Source organism: Rhinoderma darwinii, chromosome 11 (assembly GCF_050947455.1).
Source record: "Rhinoderma darwinii isolate aRhiDar2 chromosome 11, aRhiDar2.hap1, whole genome shotgun sequence".
NCBI lineage: Eukaryota > Metazoa > Chordata > Amphibia > Anura > Rhinodermatidae > Rhinoderma > Rhinoderma darwinii.
Genome location: NC_134697.1, coordinates 63,071,896 through 63,087,611, shown reverse-complemented (window position 1 = coordinate 63,087,611; position 15,716 = coordinate 63,071,896). Strand labels below are relative to the sequence as shown.

The window sequence follows — 15,716 nt, the reverse complement described above, 5'->3', positions numbered from 1 at the left end:
CCTGTCAAGGGGTTAAATATATTAGGCAAAAGGTAAGCAGTCAGTACTTGAAATTGAAGTTTTGGAAGCAGGAAAAATAGGCAAGCGTATTGATCTGAGAGACTTTGATAAAGGTCAAATTGTGATGGCTAGACGACTCGGTCAGAGCATCTCCAAAACGCCAGTACTTATGGGGTGCTCCCGGTATGCATTGGTTAGTACCCACCAAAAGTGGTCCAAGAAAGGACAACCGGCGATAGGGTCACGGATGCCCAAGGCTAGCCAAGAAGAGAGAAAGCTATCTCGCCAGAAGAGCTACCGGAGCACAAATTGCTGAAAAAGTTTCTTATGACTGATAGAAAGGTGTCAGAACATACAGTACATTGCAGATTGCTAATTTGGGGCTGCATAACTGCAGACCGGTCAGAGTGCCCATGCTGACCCCTGTCCATTGCCGAAAGTGCCTACAATGGGGTTGGCCAAGGAAATTTAGTGCAGCAGATTTGATTTAGATTTCTCTACTGTTCATTCACTTTGTATTTTGTTAATTGATAAAAGAAAACGACTAAGTCCTCATGCACACAACCGTAGCCATGTGCACAGCCGTGATTTTCGAGGCGGCCGGCCGTGGAGTGTCACCCGCGAGCCGCCCGCAAATTGCGGGCCGTGCACATGGCCACGTCCATTATTTTCTATGAGCCTGGACCGCAGAACATGGCTGTAATAAGACATGTCCGTTCTTTCTGCGGTCCAGGCTCCTGGGCCATGCAAGGACCGTGGAAACCACGGTCGTGTGCATGGCTCCGTAGGAATGAATGGGGCCACAATTCTGTGGATTTTCGGAAGAATTGCGGCCGCAAAAGCACGTTCGTGTGCGTGGGGCCTTACACTTTCATTTATTAAAGCATTCTTACTTTGCAGCATTTTACCACAACTGCCTAAAACTTTTGCACAGTACTGTGTATATAGAGAGGGAGAGATTTTTTTAATTTTTATTCTCTATCCTGTTTGGCTCTTGTAAGCAATCTACTACAATGTCAGAGAACAAAAAATAGAGCTGCTGACCTGTACCCAAAAAAAAGCAAGTGTATTTTTTGGATCAGAGCACACTGACGTTTTTTGGACTGATGCAAGATTTGGCATTCGTTTCTGTATCAGTGAGCAGGACTAGTGCAAGTAATTAAAGTAACTGCTCCAGCAATTCTTGGATCTTCTGCAGTGAATACAAAGAACAAGTGTATGTCATTTATCTTGTGATAAAGAGGCAGCGTCAGGGATACTGTAATATAGACTTTCCTTCCTTTCCAGGTGCGCGTTCAGATTTATCCTCACTAAGGACTGCTTACTGCAGGTGCCAGCTCTCAGAGATGACTTTTGTATGGAAATAATGAGTCTTTCATTATAGAAGTCTTAATAATAATCCAATTTCTGCTATTATTATGCTTGGTCATTTGAAATTATATCAATTGGTCTTATTGCTAAGTTGTATAAAACTTAATTAGAATTTAAAACCAAACTTCAGTCACTCTCACTATCAATAACCTTTTTATACTTAGTTAAAGAAAATGTCTGAGTATATAGTGCATATGGAGGCAATCTGCAAAATGCATTAATATTAGGATTGATTTACAAGTCAGAATCACCTAAATGTTCTGTATCAAATTTAAAGTGTTTGTCTCAGCACAAATATTGATAGCATAATGCTAGGATATGCCATCAATGTCCAATCGGTGCAGTCCGACCGATGCGTCACCGATCGCTAGAAGAAAGTAGCAGAGACACTATGAAAGCACAATGTCACTTTGATTCCTGTTGGCGCTTTTGAGCTATTTCTGGATTGCACATTTGTCGACGATTGACTATTATGGGCCGACCATGCGCCCACCGGAAAAATCCAATCGGTCTGTGCTGTTGCAACCACTATGGCTTCTTACATGGGTGGGGCATGCAAGGTTTGTTTACTAAAACAAAAATCTTTAGTTTGTAAATATCTAAACATTTTAGTTTAAAGGGTACCTCCACCTTTGTAACCATTTTTTTTTATTGTTCCACTGCACCTTTGCAAATATCCTCCCGTTTTGTGTCTACAACTCCTATTCACACCTAAGTGTCTCCATTGTTAGAGGCTACAAATGAAATCTCTGTACTCTGATCCTACAGTCATACTGCCAGGTGAGACAACTTAAATAAAATAATTCTACCGGCCTGCAGCCTTTACTAGGGGAGCTTACTGTATAAGGATTTATAGAGCTACTATTAAAATAAATAATAAGTGCATGTGTAGTAAGCTCCCTGGCGGTGGCTGCAGGCCGGCAAAAGTAAATCATTTAACTCCATGGCTGTGTGCAAAAGGAAATTTGGAGCTCTGTAACAGAAAAATAGAGTTTGTACCCTAATAAAAATATATTATAAAATCAGCAGAGAATTTTTGACCTAAAAATGAAATGGTATTAAAAGGTGAAGATATACTTTAACATAAGTAGGAGAAGAAGTGGTGACCATGATTGTGTTCTTGGTTAATTTTGAACTTCACAGTATTTAGACAGAAATAATTTTTGTTCCATTAATCCCATGACATACCCTTACTGGTTAGTTCTGTCTGCCTCTATCTAACACTAGGTCTAAACTGCATCTGAATGAAATGGAAAATTCACAATTCTTATCTATAAAAAAAAATACATAGATCTCTCCCGGATGCCACGAGAATACCACTTTATGCGTAATTGAAACTCTTTGAAATGTTTGCTAGCTCACTGAAGCAGGCCGGGTCATGCTTGGGAATTCTGTGATTAAGATCTAAACACAGAAGGAAAATCACATTATGACTAACGTCCTGTCTCTGAACTACACTGCTTGGCAGTACAGCAAAAACCTATTCAGAACAGACTTGGTTTCCCAAATACTTTAGAAAGTTGTCACAATAATCTGCGGAATAAGAACAGTTATTTCTCTAGGTATTAATCAGGAGAGCAGAATTGAGAACATTGGTTAGAAGTAATTGCCATCAAAACCAGTTTCCCATAGTAATTATTCATTAGCGACCCGTACTAACATCCTGATGTATGATTGCTTACCAGGTCAGCTAAATCGCCAAAGGTTGGTAAGCTATGCGTGGAAATCTAGCAGTGTCACCCACATTACCCACCAGCAGACACTGGTGGCAAGGTTCTTCCAGTATATTTGCATAGATGATGTAAAACAGAAGAATCCCTCCTCACTTTTTTGTAGTATCTATATGGAACTCGTAAATCCACATGTGTGAGTTTTCTCCATCCACTACAGTTTCCTCCCAAGGTCCAAAAACATGCTGTTAGGTTAATTGACTTCCTATGAAATTATCCCGAGTGTGTATGTGCAGGGAAGTGTAATTGTAAGCTAATGCGGGGCACGGATTCATGTGTAACTTTTGTACAATGTCTCAGAATATATTTGCATTGTACAAATAAATAATCTATGCAATGAAAGTTTTCCGTAGAAGTGTCTGATCTGATAACATAGCAGCACATAAACTCTGGCTATTTTCTCAGAGGTTTTAATATAAAAAAATGTGACCGTCCCCGATTTGAAACGAGAGCCACTCATTTTTAGCCATTCATCAGCCAGTGGTTTGCTCATAGTATATATGCCATTTTGGGTTATTGGCAATCTGTGAATGCTTAGCTTGTGAAGCCAGAATCGACAGCGTTTCACAGAACAACATTTTATCTTGGCAAGAAATCGTCAGCGTTTCATAGAACATATGTTTCCGAGATGACCACAATCGTAATGACAGCCATGCTGCAGCTTCTGTTCTCTTTGCTGAAGTCTCTTTTTTGTAAATATCTAACAAATGTTCATATTATATTAGGAACCACTGTGTCTCCTATTATGGTATGCGACAATGAAGTGGAACGGAAATCCTTTCATAAACAGTTGATATTCATCATATATTATCACCAAAGGCTTTCATAATGACTGTTTACATTACAGCCATTACAAGAGCGCCTTTGGCATTAGGTCTAATAAAGCAAAAAACTTTAATCAAATTGCCGATTTGGCTAAATAAAGAATAGTATGACATCATTTTGCTATGCCTAGTGAAATCTTTAACCCTTTTGATGCCTTAACAATTTTTACACTTTTGACAAAACTTGAGTTATAACATAAAACTATTATACCTATATATTATCTCAAAATATACACCTGGCACATTGTGAAACTGCCACCTAGCACTTTACATTCTAAGGTGCCTTCAGGCAATTTTGTATCAAAGCATAACATTCTCTGAACAATACATACAAATCAATGTTTGTAGTGAAGTCTGACAAGCAGAGTGTGAAATGCACAACCTCCTAAATATAAAAGTTCAAGATTTGCAGAGTATATACATGCCACTTATGCCTATGCCTACATGCACATATCTTCACAAGATAATCAAAATTGAAGAGACTAAAAATCTCAATGATCCAGATACACGTGAGAATCCGAGTATACTTGCCACCCCACATACTCACATCTCCCCATTTCTGTGCTTTCATCCACTCCCAGGCACACCTGCAAACAACGTCCTGATGCTGAGCAGCATTAGGGCATTGTCTGCGGTGGCCCCCCGGAAGTGGAGGAAAAAAAACAAACGGGGAGAGGAGAGTAAATTAACATCTGATCTAAGATCTGTAAAGGGGTTGCTTAGGTATTGGTCTGGGGTCTGTGAATAAGGGGGTCTGGTTTGAGGTCTATATATATATAAGGGTGGTCTAGTCTGGTGACTTGTACACAAAGGGTTCTGGTTTGAGGTCTGTTTACATGTGTGGTTCTAGCCTAGGGTCTGGTGTCTATATAAAGGCCTCGGCTGGTGTCTATATCTTTATTTAGGGACTCAGGGGTGTGGTTTTAGGGGGTGTCCAATGTAATTGCTTTTTGTTCCCATCTTTGGAATCTCCCTTCTTAAAAGTTGGCAAGTGTGCTTATACATAACCTGGGCAGTTGGGAAGTGTGTATTGTCATCCTGTAAATGCAGCTATCTCCAATTGCAATATTTTAGCAAACTAAGGCCTGATTCACACGAGCGCTGCGCATCTCGGACATGAAAAACTGCAGTTTTTCACGTCTGAGGTGCATCCGTGCTCAGCGCTGCGGGACGCGATGTCACGCATCCCCCATAGATGAGAGTCTATGGGGAGATGTGTGATGCGCAAAAAGAACGGACATGTCCTATTTTCGCACGGACCCTTCACACAGTCAGTTGAAACAACGGCTGTGCGAACGGCCACATTGAATTACATAGGTCCGTGGGACGGCCGCTGTTTCAACGGCCGTCCCACAAACGTTTAACACGTTCATGTAAATAAGCCCTAAGAGTTGCCTTTTAATTCTCTTTAAAGCATGCTTGGTCTATGATAGGAGAATCTGACTATAATGCTAAAGTTTACTGGATTATTCCATAGATCCCCTATATTTTTTTACCTTCTGTGTAGTGTGGTGCGTAGTCAGACATGGAATCATCATATGATCTACGGATTTCATATTTTCTTTCCTGCTAATCTTAGTGCTGAAAGCCAACAATGGCAGGAGTGGAACAAGACGTTCAGACTGTCTGTACGACTTGCGTTAAGTGCATAATAGCACCTTTAGCCACCAACAGCCCTAGATCCATATGGAGAACCTTATTTTATTATATTAATGGAAAAAAAGGTCGCAGATGACCTTTCGAGCGTTGCAAAAAGTCAATGAGTTTGTGTCGTGGGATGAAGTGATTTTACATTAACTTTCAGGCGATCAAATGACGTGTAGCCCTAGCATTATCCTTCACATATATTTACTCCTAAAGACACTCTGGTACTGGATGAGGCATTGGTCTTTATATACCATTTACCTAACCTTCATCACTTTCCTACCATTACATTACTAAAGTGTCATTTTGAAAATGTCTCTTTGACATCCAGTCTCTAATAAACAGCTGCATTTCAGTAGGGACCCGTATTCTTTTTTTATTTTATTTTTTTCTTGCTCAATGTTAATATCAGGTTAAAAAAAAAGACCCCTTAATTTTACTACATTAGCCAAAAATGACTGACTAGGAGGATAAGCGTGCCTTCTACAGACTGTTGGGGATTTGTGCTGTATGAGGATAAATGTGACAAGAACGCATGACTTTTTAAATATCCCTGTAGCTGTTGTTTACTTGCAAGATATTTTTTTTCCTGTTTCTATGACCAATTTTTTGGTGACATATAAAGAGATAAGCATATGTTGCTAATTTGTTTCTGTAACTTTCGATTAAAGACTGTAGTACTGCATATATCAACTTTTTTATATTTATTTTTCAATAATTCTGCTAATATTTTTGACTTTCTTCCTTCTGCAACCATAACGGGCACCTTACAAATAGACCAAAATACATAGCAGGGGGTTGGATTAATCAAGGTAGACATGTTTTTTCAGCAAAATTTTACATCATCCTGTAATGTCATCCTTTCCCTTAACATTTAGAGAGCTGCCCTTCCTGCAAATAATCCTGCAGATCATTTTGTGCCGTAGACCTCATGCTAACCTCCATAATAAGTTCTTTACTTATTCTATCTTGGCCCGCGTGTCCTGTTCTTTTCAATGGGTCTTTACAGGGTCTTTACTTATTTTAAATAGTCTTCCCAGAGATCCATATTATATTTAATGCCTTTGATTCCCTCAACTACTGGAAATGCTTCCTACAGTTAATTTGTTTCATATACTATAAGGCTGAAGTAAAGGCAAGTTCCCCCTTGTTTGACTATATTGGATAAGAACTGTTTTACAAATTGACAACATCTTTTTTAATTGTATTATTGGTGTAAATCTATTTTTATTTAATTCTAGAGCTTAATCTGATATTTGCAGATACTATATTTTTCCTTGTGAGACTTTACTCTATGAAAATATAACGTATATGTATCATAAATATTTTTATTAAATCCACATTGTATTAAATGGGATGTCTGATTTAGAAAACATTTTCAGAAAGGGTATAAAAGGATTCTGAGTTATTAAAGAGTCGCCCCGTGTGCAGGTCCCTAATTTACTAGCTAGAGCAGAGACTCATCTGGAGGATCCTACATATTTGTGTGTTACATTGAGAGTTTATTTTAATGGAAATAGTGTCTGTCAGGTCCCCCCACAGGTTGCAGTTAATTATTGTGGGTTTCAGCAGATGGACACCCTAAAATCACATTATTATCATTAAACCTAAAAAGAAAAAATACACAGCGCCTCATTGTGCGAACAACCCCAAAAGAAAAGGGGCAGACATCAGTATTGGTTAAGCTTAGCTGAACATGTTGAGCTGGCATAGGCACAACTCAGATGTAATTATAGATTAGATAGAGTCAGCTGCAGCTGTTCTAACCGGTTGGCATGAGCAGCCACCGCTTAACCATAGGAGCAGACAATAGAAAAGGGAAACTATATAACAGCGCTGCTGACATCAGGTGCAAACAATTCTTTGCTTGAATTCCTGTATTACGGGTACACGTTTCGATGCTGGGCCAGCGTCTTCATCAGGCCGATAGCATATGCACACTAAGACACGAGATATACACTATATGGACAAAAGTATTTGAATACCTACAGGAGGTTTTATGACATTCCATTCTAAATCTATAAGCATTCATATGAAGTTGGTCCCCCCTTTGCAGCTAAAACAGCTTCCACTCGCCTGGGAAGGTTATCTACAAGATTTTGGAGTGCGTCTGTGGGAATTTGTGCCCGTTCATCCAGAAGAGCATTTGTGAGGTCAGACACTGATGTTGGAGGACAGGGCCTGGCTCACAATCTCTATTCTAATTCATCCCAAAGGTGTTTGATGGGGTTGAGGTCAGGGCTCTGTGAGGGACTATCACATTCTTCCACACCAAACTCACCCAACCATGTCTTTATGGACCTTGCTTTGTGCACTGGAGCACAGTCACGCTGGAACATTTAATGGTCTTGCCCAAATTATTCCACAAAGTTGGGAGCATACAATTGTCCAAAATGTTTTTCCCTTCACTGGAACTAAGGGGCCTAGGCCAACTCCTGAAAAACAACTCCATACCATTATCCCTCCTCCACGAAAACTTTACAATTAGCACAATGCAGAAAGGAAGGTAATGTTCTCCTGGCATTCAGCAAACCCAGACACATCCATTGGACTGCTAGATAGAGAAGCATGATTCATCAATCCACAGATCACGCTTCCACTGCTACAGAATTCAGTGGCGGCGTGTTTTACACCACTCCATTCGACACTTGGCATTGTTCTTGGTGATCTAAGGCATGCATTCATCTGCTCGGCCATGGAAATCCATGACATGAACCTCCCGGTACACTATGCGCCTCAGCACTCAGTGACTCTGCTCTGTAACGTGGTCTGCCACTTCGTGGCTGAGTTGCTGTGGTTTCTAAACTTCCACTTTGCAATTATACCACTCACAATTCATCGTGGAATATCTAGGAGGGCAAAAATTTCACGAACTGACCTCTATAGGGGAGGTGTGCTTGTGTGTGTGTGTGTGTGTCACTATCTACAGAGGGTACTGTGCCAATATTTACAGAGGGCACTGTGGCATTATTTACAGAGGGCACTGTGGCATTATCTACAGAGGGCACTGTGGCCTTCTCTACAGGTGTGTGTGTGGCATTATCTACATAGGGAACTGTGGCATTATCTACAGAGGGCATTGTGGCATCTAAAAAGGGGCTACCCAATCTTGACATTCTTGTGTCTGCCAAACGCTGCCAACTGAGCTGCCAGACTGCATGTAGCGACACTTAAATTGGAAAACGGGATTGTTAAATTAAGCATGTGGAGTAAACTCGCAAATTTCCGTTAAGTTTAAACCTAGCGCTATTATTATTGTAATTTAGTATTATAGTAATGTAGTATTGTTATAGTAATCTAGTATTATTATAGTAATGTAGTATTATTATAGTATTGTAGTATTGTTATGGTAATCTAGTATTATAGTAATGTAGTAATATTATAGTAATGTAGTATTATAGTAATGTAGTATTGTTATAGTAATGTAGTATTGTTATAGTAATGTAGTATTGTTATAGTAATGTAGTATTATTATAGTAATGTAGTATTATTATAGTAATGTAGTATTGTTATAGTAATCTAGTATTATTATAGTAATGTAGTATTATTATAGTAATGTAGTATTGTTATGGTAATCTAGTATTATAGTAATGTAGTATTATAGTAATGTAGTATTGTTATAGTAATGTAGTATTGTTATAGTAATGTAGTATTATTATAGTGATGTAGTATTGTTATAGTAATGTAGTATTATTATAGTAATGTAGCATTGTTATAGTAATGTAGTATTATTATAGTGATGTAGTATTGTTATAGTAATGTAGTATTATTATAGTGATGTAGTATTGGTATAGTAGTTTGATTAACTAATTGATTAACAATACTTTTGTATTGTATCAAATTTGAAAGTAATGCGACCCGTCAACTTAAATTTTTTTTTATATGCGGCCCATTTACCTGGCCGAGTTTGAGACCCCTGGTTTAGAAGTACATTTTTAAACCACCTTTAGTATTGTTCTGATTATTTTCAAGCGTAAGACAAGCCGTCTTATTGCCCAAGGCAGGGTGTTTAGAATGTGCTTCCCCCACATTCGGTCCCTGATGTTCAGCATAATAGCTGTCATTCATTTAATCACCCTTAGTTGTTTCCCTGCCTTACCCACCAATCCCTAGGGTTCTAAATTATAATTTTATATATTTCCCATTTCCATCTATTCCTAAGCCCTTCACACATTCGCAATTCTCTTTGCAGGGCCATTTGGCTACCCTACCATGTATCTTTAGTATGGTTTACTAGCATTCAGATACTTCCCTCTTAAAATCCAAAAACTGTAGTCCCCTCCAAAAATGGTGCCCAAGTCTGCCGCCTACTCCGACCTGATTGTTTCTATATGTGATAATGGCTACTTGCAATGGATCTCAGCCGCACTCTTGCCCTCACAGGACCCGGTCTTTAATTCCAACAGCATGGTGTGGTTATCGCATCTTTTCCTATCTTGCACACTGTCTTTATTTATTTGCATTGTCTTTGCATTCTATATTTGACATTGCATTTTCAGTCATTCAAATGCAGAGTTTTCCGGGTGTCCTTTATTTTAAGTAACATTAATCCTGTTTTATTCTAATAGGGCAAAAGTGGGGGTCCCTTTGGCATTTATTCTGGCCAGGGACATGTGCTCTCTTTTCTTTGTCTTTAGATGTTTTTTCCCTTTTGAGTCCTGCTGTGCTAATTGTTTGTACTTTTTCATGTATATTGTAATACAGTAACTTAAATTGTTTTGGATGTGCGACTCTAGTAGCCTTTGTCTTTCCTCTTCTTTTTGTGTTACACATTGTGTTACACATTTGTTTAGTCAGCACTCCAAGCAACTTTTTACATATATTGTCGTGCCCATCCTATTTCTTTGTTTACCAATACTTGCAATGGATGGCTTGCTGTATGTGTTTTTAGTATAGGTTCTAGATGTTTATTCTTGTTGATATTCTTCTCCGTATTTCTGTGTATTATGTAGGTCTTATGAAGACTTCTGTAGATGTCATTATATTTCTCTACACATGTATGTGTCTGTGTGGCTGTTTTGCAATAGAATCCATATGTTAGTTGTCTTTCCAGGAAAATGCTAAGGCGGGATAATATTAAACTTACTTTAACTCTCTTATACCAGGCATAAAGTAGCAAAAGACACTGAACACTCTTCTGACAAATTCCCAGTTGATTCCTTCTAAAAAAATTTACAAATTGCTTTCAAAAGTAGTCACGTCTTGATTGGTTAAGTTCACACCATAAAATGTAAAATTTGGTGACAACAAATACATGTGCATCACAGGAAAGACAGCGGGACCCCAGGGAGTTAAATGCATGGCTTAAGTCTTGGTGTAGAGGAGAAGGCTTTGGGTTCCTAGAGCACTGGGCTGACTTTTTATTGGGTTACAAACTATATTCTGCAGATGATTTGCACCTAAATGGAAGGGGTCCGCTGTGCTGGGGGAGAGAATTCTAGCTGGGGTGGCGGAGTATTTAAACTAGGGCTGAGGAGGGAGGTCAATGTAGAAAATAATGGGGTAATCAGTTTAGAGAGGGGTCAGACTATATTGACTGTGGGAAGAAACAGACTGTGGCGAGAGGACTAGCCAAAAAGATAAGGAGATCCTTTTGCTACAAAACATTGAAAATATAAATGCCCAAATAATGTCAAATAATTAAATTTCTGATACCAAATGTGACAATTTGAAATTCAAGTTAAAGTGTATGTTCTCATTTGCCAGAAGTCTAGCAAGCAAAATGGGGGAGCTGGAGGCCTTGGTACTGGAAGAAAATATAGATATAGTTGGTGTTGCTGAAACATGGCCGGACTCCTCTCATGACTGGGCTGTAAATCTACAGGGTTTTACATTGTTTCGAAAAGACAGGACAGATAGGAAATGCAGTGGTGTATGTCTGTATGTGAGAAGTGATATGAAGGCGGTGGTGTATGTCTGTATGTGAGAAGTGATATGAAGGCGAGTGTGAAAGAGACAATAGTGGGTGAAGATTGTGAGGAGGTTGAAACTTTGAGGGTGGAATTACAGAGGGAGGTAATCACTGAAAAAATTACTTTTGGTGTAATCTATAGACCCCCCCCCCCCCCCCCGAATATAACTGAGGAGATGGATGATCAGCTATATAAACAGATGGAGCAGGCTGCACAGGGGGGTACTGTAGTAATAATGGGAGATTTTAATTACCGGGATATTAATTGGTATCATGGTTCGGCGTTAACTTCAAAGGCGAAAAATTTTCTCAACCTGTTGCAGGAAAATTTTATGGCCCAGTTTTTGGAAGTCCCGATTAGAGGTGAAGCTCTGTATCAGTGATCATAATCTAGTTACATTTTACATATACTGTAAAAAACAAACACAGGCTGGGAGGGCAAAAACACTTAATTTTAAGAAGGCCAATTTCCCCAGGATGAGGGCTGCAATTCAGGACATAAGTCAGAAGAACTAATGTCAAATAATGGGACAAATGATAAATGGGAGATTTTAAAATCCACTTTGTATAATTATAGTGCAAAATTTAACCCCACCACTAAAACTTAACCCCACATGGCTTAAACCTGTAAAAAGGGCAATACATGACAAAAAAAGGGCATTTGAAAAATACAAATCTGAGGGTACATCTGTAGCCTTTGTAAATTACAAAGAGCTTAATAAAATCTGCAAAAAAGTAATAAAATCTGCAAAAATACAAAATGAAAGGCAGGTGGCCAATGATAATAAAACAAATCCCCAAAAATTATTCAAGTATGTAAATGCAAAAAAGGCAAGGTCTGAACATGTAGGACCCCTAGATAGTGGTAATGGGGAGATGGTCACAGGGGATCAAGAGAAGGCAGAGTTACTAAATGGGTTCTTTAGCTCTGTATATACAACTGAAGAAAGATCAGCTGATGTAGCCGGTGCCAGTGCTGTTAATGTATCAGTTGATATACTGAATTGGCTGAATGTGGATATGGTCCAAGCTAACTTAAATAAAATAAATGTGCACAAGGTTTCGGGACTAGATGGGTTACACCCTTCAGTTATTTCTGGCCCCCTCTTCATAATATTCAAGGATTCTCTAGTGAGTGGTATAGAGCCAAGGGACTGGCGCAGGGAAAATGTGGTGCCTATTTTAAAAAATTGCTCTAGGTCTTCCATGGGTAATTATAGACTAGTAAGCTTAACATCCATCATGGGGAAAATGTTTAAGGGGCTATACAGGAGTATGTGACAAAAAATAGTATTATAAGGGACAGCCATCACGGTTTTACTGAGGACAGAAGTTGTCAAACCAACCTGATTTGTTTTATGAAGAGGTGAGCAGAAGCCTCGACAGAGGGGCCGCTGTGGATATAGTGTTTTTGGTCTTTGCAAAGGCATTTGACACGGTCCCTCATAGACGTCTAATGGGTAAATTAAGGACTATAGGTTTAGATAGTATAGTTTGTAATTGGATTGAGAATTGGCTCAAGGACCGTATCCAGAGAGTTGTGGTAAATGATTCCTACTCTGAATGGTCCCCGGTTATAAGTGGTGTACCCCAGGGTTTAGTGCTGGGACAACTATTATCCAACTTATTTATTAATGATATAGAGGATAGGATTAATAGAACTATTTCTATTTTTGCAGATGACACCAAACTATGTAATATAGTTCAGTCTATGGAAGATGTTCGTAAATTACAAGCTGATTTGGACACACTAAGTGTTTGGTCATCCACTTGGCAAATGACGTTTAATGTAGATAAATGTAAAGTTATGTATCTGGGTACCAACAACATGCATGCATCATATGTCCTAGGGGGAGCTACACTGGCGGATTCACTTGTTGAGAAGGCTCTGGGTGTACTTGTAGATCATAGACTAAATAACAGCATGCAATGTCAATCAGCTGCTTCAAAGGCCAGCAAGATATTGTCGTGTATTAAGGGATATAATATTACCACTTTACAAAGCATTTTGTGAGGCCTCATCTAGAATATGCAGTTCAGTTCTGGGCTCCAGTTCATAGAAAGGATGCCCTGGAGTTGTAAAAAATACAAAGAAGAGCAACGAAGCTCATAAGGGGCATGGAGAATCTAAGTTATGAGGAAAGATTAAAAGACTTAAACCTATTTAGCCTTGAAAAGAGACGACTAAGGGGGGACATGATTAATTTGTATAAATATATGAATGGTACATTCAAAAAAATGGGGAAATCCTGTTCCATGTAAAACCCCCTCAAAAAACAAGGGGGCACTATCTCCATCTGGAAAAAAAAGGTTCAACCTGCAGAGACGTCAAGCCTTCTTTACTGTGAGAACTGAGAATCTATGGAATAGTCACCGCAGGAGCTGGTCACAGCAGGGACAGTAGATGGCTTTAAAAAAGGCTTAGATAATTTCCTAGAAAAAAAAAAATATAAGCTCCTATGTCCACGTGTAGAAATTTAGTTTGATCCCTTCCCTTTTTCCCGTCCCTTGGTTAAACTTGATGGACTTGTGTCTTTTTTCAACCATACTAACTATGTAACTATAAAACATGCATTGCACATGTAAAACACCGTAAAATGAACGGATTCAGATAACACAAAGCTGTCCTATACCTATCACCACTTTACTACATGCATGCCCATAAACATAGAGTGAAAGTTTCCTCAGTAGTTATGATTAATTGATGTCACCTAATTACAAAAAGAAAATGTTATTATGCATAAAGCTTATGTGGTGGAATGCAACAGCAATCTGTATATTTTTAAGCAGTTTTCATATTTAAATGGTGAGGCTATAATCTGGAGTGATTTATTTCTGTATCATTATATATTTTTGTAAGTTAATAGAATGTGCAGTAATTGAAATATTTAAGCTGACTATTGTATCTTTAGTAGAAAAACAATATTTTATTTTTTTCCTTTGTAGGAAAATAGTTGAGGATGCAAGGATTCTGGAGATATAGCTTTGTCCTAGTGCCTGAAAGAGAAGAAACAAGTTCTCGCACCAAAATATGAGAAAGTGATGTGACATTGAAAATCTTCTCTGCCATGGATAGATTACAGTACGTCACCATGGACATCAGAAATGTGCTGAGGACAATCAGGATGAAAGCCAAATACGTGCTCTTCTTAGTCTTAGTGGTGGTTCTGGTCATCATTGAGAAGGAAAACAAGATCATCTCAAAGTAAGAGAATGGGAAAAAGTTGAGTTAATGAACAGAAAAAGTAAGAATACAGGAATGTTTTCTAACCACCTAAGGCTATGTTCACACTGAGTTTTTTGCAGGTGGAATTTCTGCCTCAAAATTCCGTTTGGAAGTTTGAGGCAGATTTTCCTCTCCCTGCACGCCGATTTTCGCGGCGTTTTTCGCCTAATGCCATTGAGTGCCGCGGGCATAAAACGCTGCGAAATACGCTTTCTCTGCCTCCCATTGAAGTCAATGGGAGGTCAAAGGCATAAATGCCCGAAGATAGAGCATGTTGCTTCTTTTTCCCGCGAGACGGTTTTACCGCTTGCGGGAAAAAGACGCCTCCGCCTCCCATTGAAATCAATGGGAGGCATTTTTGGGCCGTTTTTGACGAGTTTTTGGGCGCGGTTTCCGCGTCAAAAAACTTGTAAAAAAACTCTGTGTGAACCCAGCCCAAATGTTCACATTACAAGTAGATGCCACACAGTGATATGCTTTGTCCATTCAAAGTAAATATTTTTATATAATTTTTCCACGAAGATCCATGGCTACAGCTTTGTGTAACATGTTTAATTATTCCGTTTGTTTGCTATAAATAATAAAAAAAAATTGACTATTCAATTAGTATCCAAACATAAAGAAGAACAAAAAAGCATATTCCACATTTACTACGATAAACAGCAGAAATGGGCAGGTATCTTCAATCCATCATACCGTACGTCCCTCTGCCTCATCATCATAAACCCTCATATATCTTTCAGTGACAAGCCCACTATTAATTGACTGCTAGAGTCTGCTAATAGGAAATGCTAGTAACCATCATGATACCAGTTTATCTTTTACCTATAATAGCCAACTTAACCCCTTAGTGACCAGCCCATTTTAGGCCCTAATGACCAAGCTATTTTATTCGTTTTTCTATAGTCGCATTCAAAGAGCTATAACGTTTTTATTTTTTCGTCTACATAGCTGTATGAGGACTTTTTTTTTTGCGGGATTAGTTGTACTTTTTAATAGCACCATTTTAG

The 15,716-nt window shown here is 38.8% G+C and overlaps 1 protein-coding gene across 1 annotated transcript in view; it reads left to right on the top strand.

Annotated features, from left to right (window-relative positions):
* CHST3 (carbohydrate sulfotransferase 3) overlaps positions 1 to 15,716 on the top strand; it is a 98,386-nt gene that overhangs the window by 73,814 nt on the left and 8,856 nt on the right. Inside the window, exon 3 of the mRNA XM_075841677.1 lies at positions 14,427 to 14,685. Coding sequence (XP_075697792.1) covers positions 14,549 to 14,685 — 137 coding nt within the window. The 5' untranslated portion in view covers positions 14,427 to 14,548. The remainder of the gene's footprint in view (positions 1 to 14,426; positions 14,686 to 15,716) is intronic.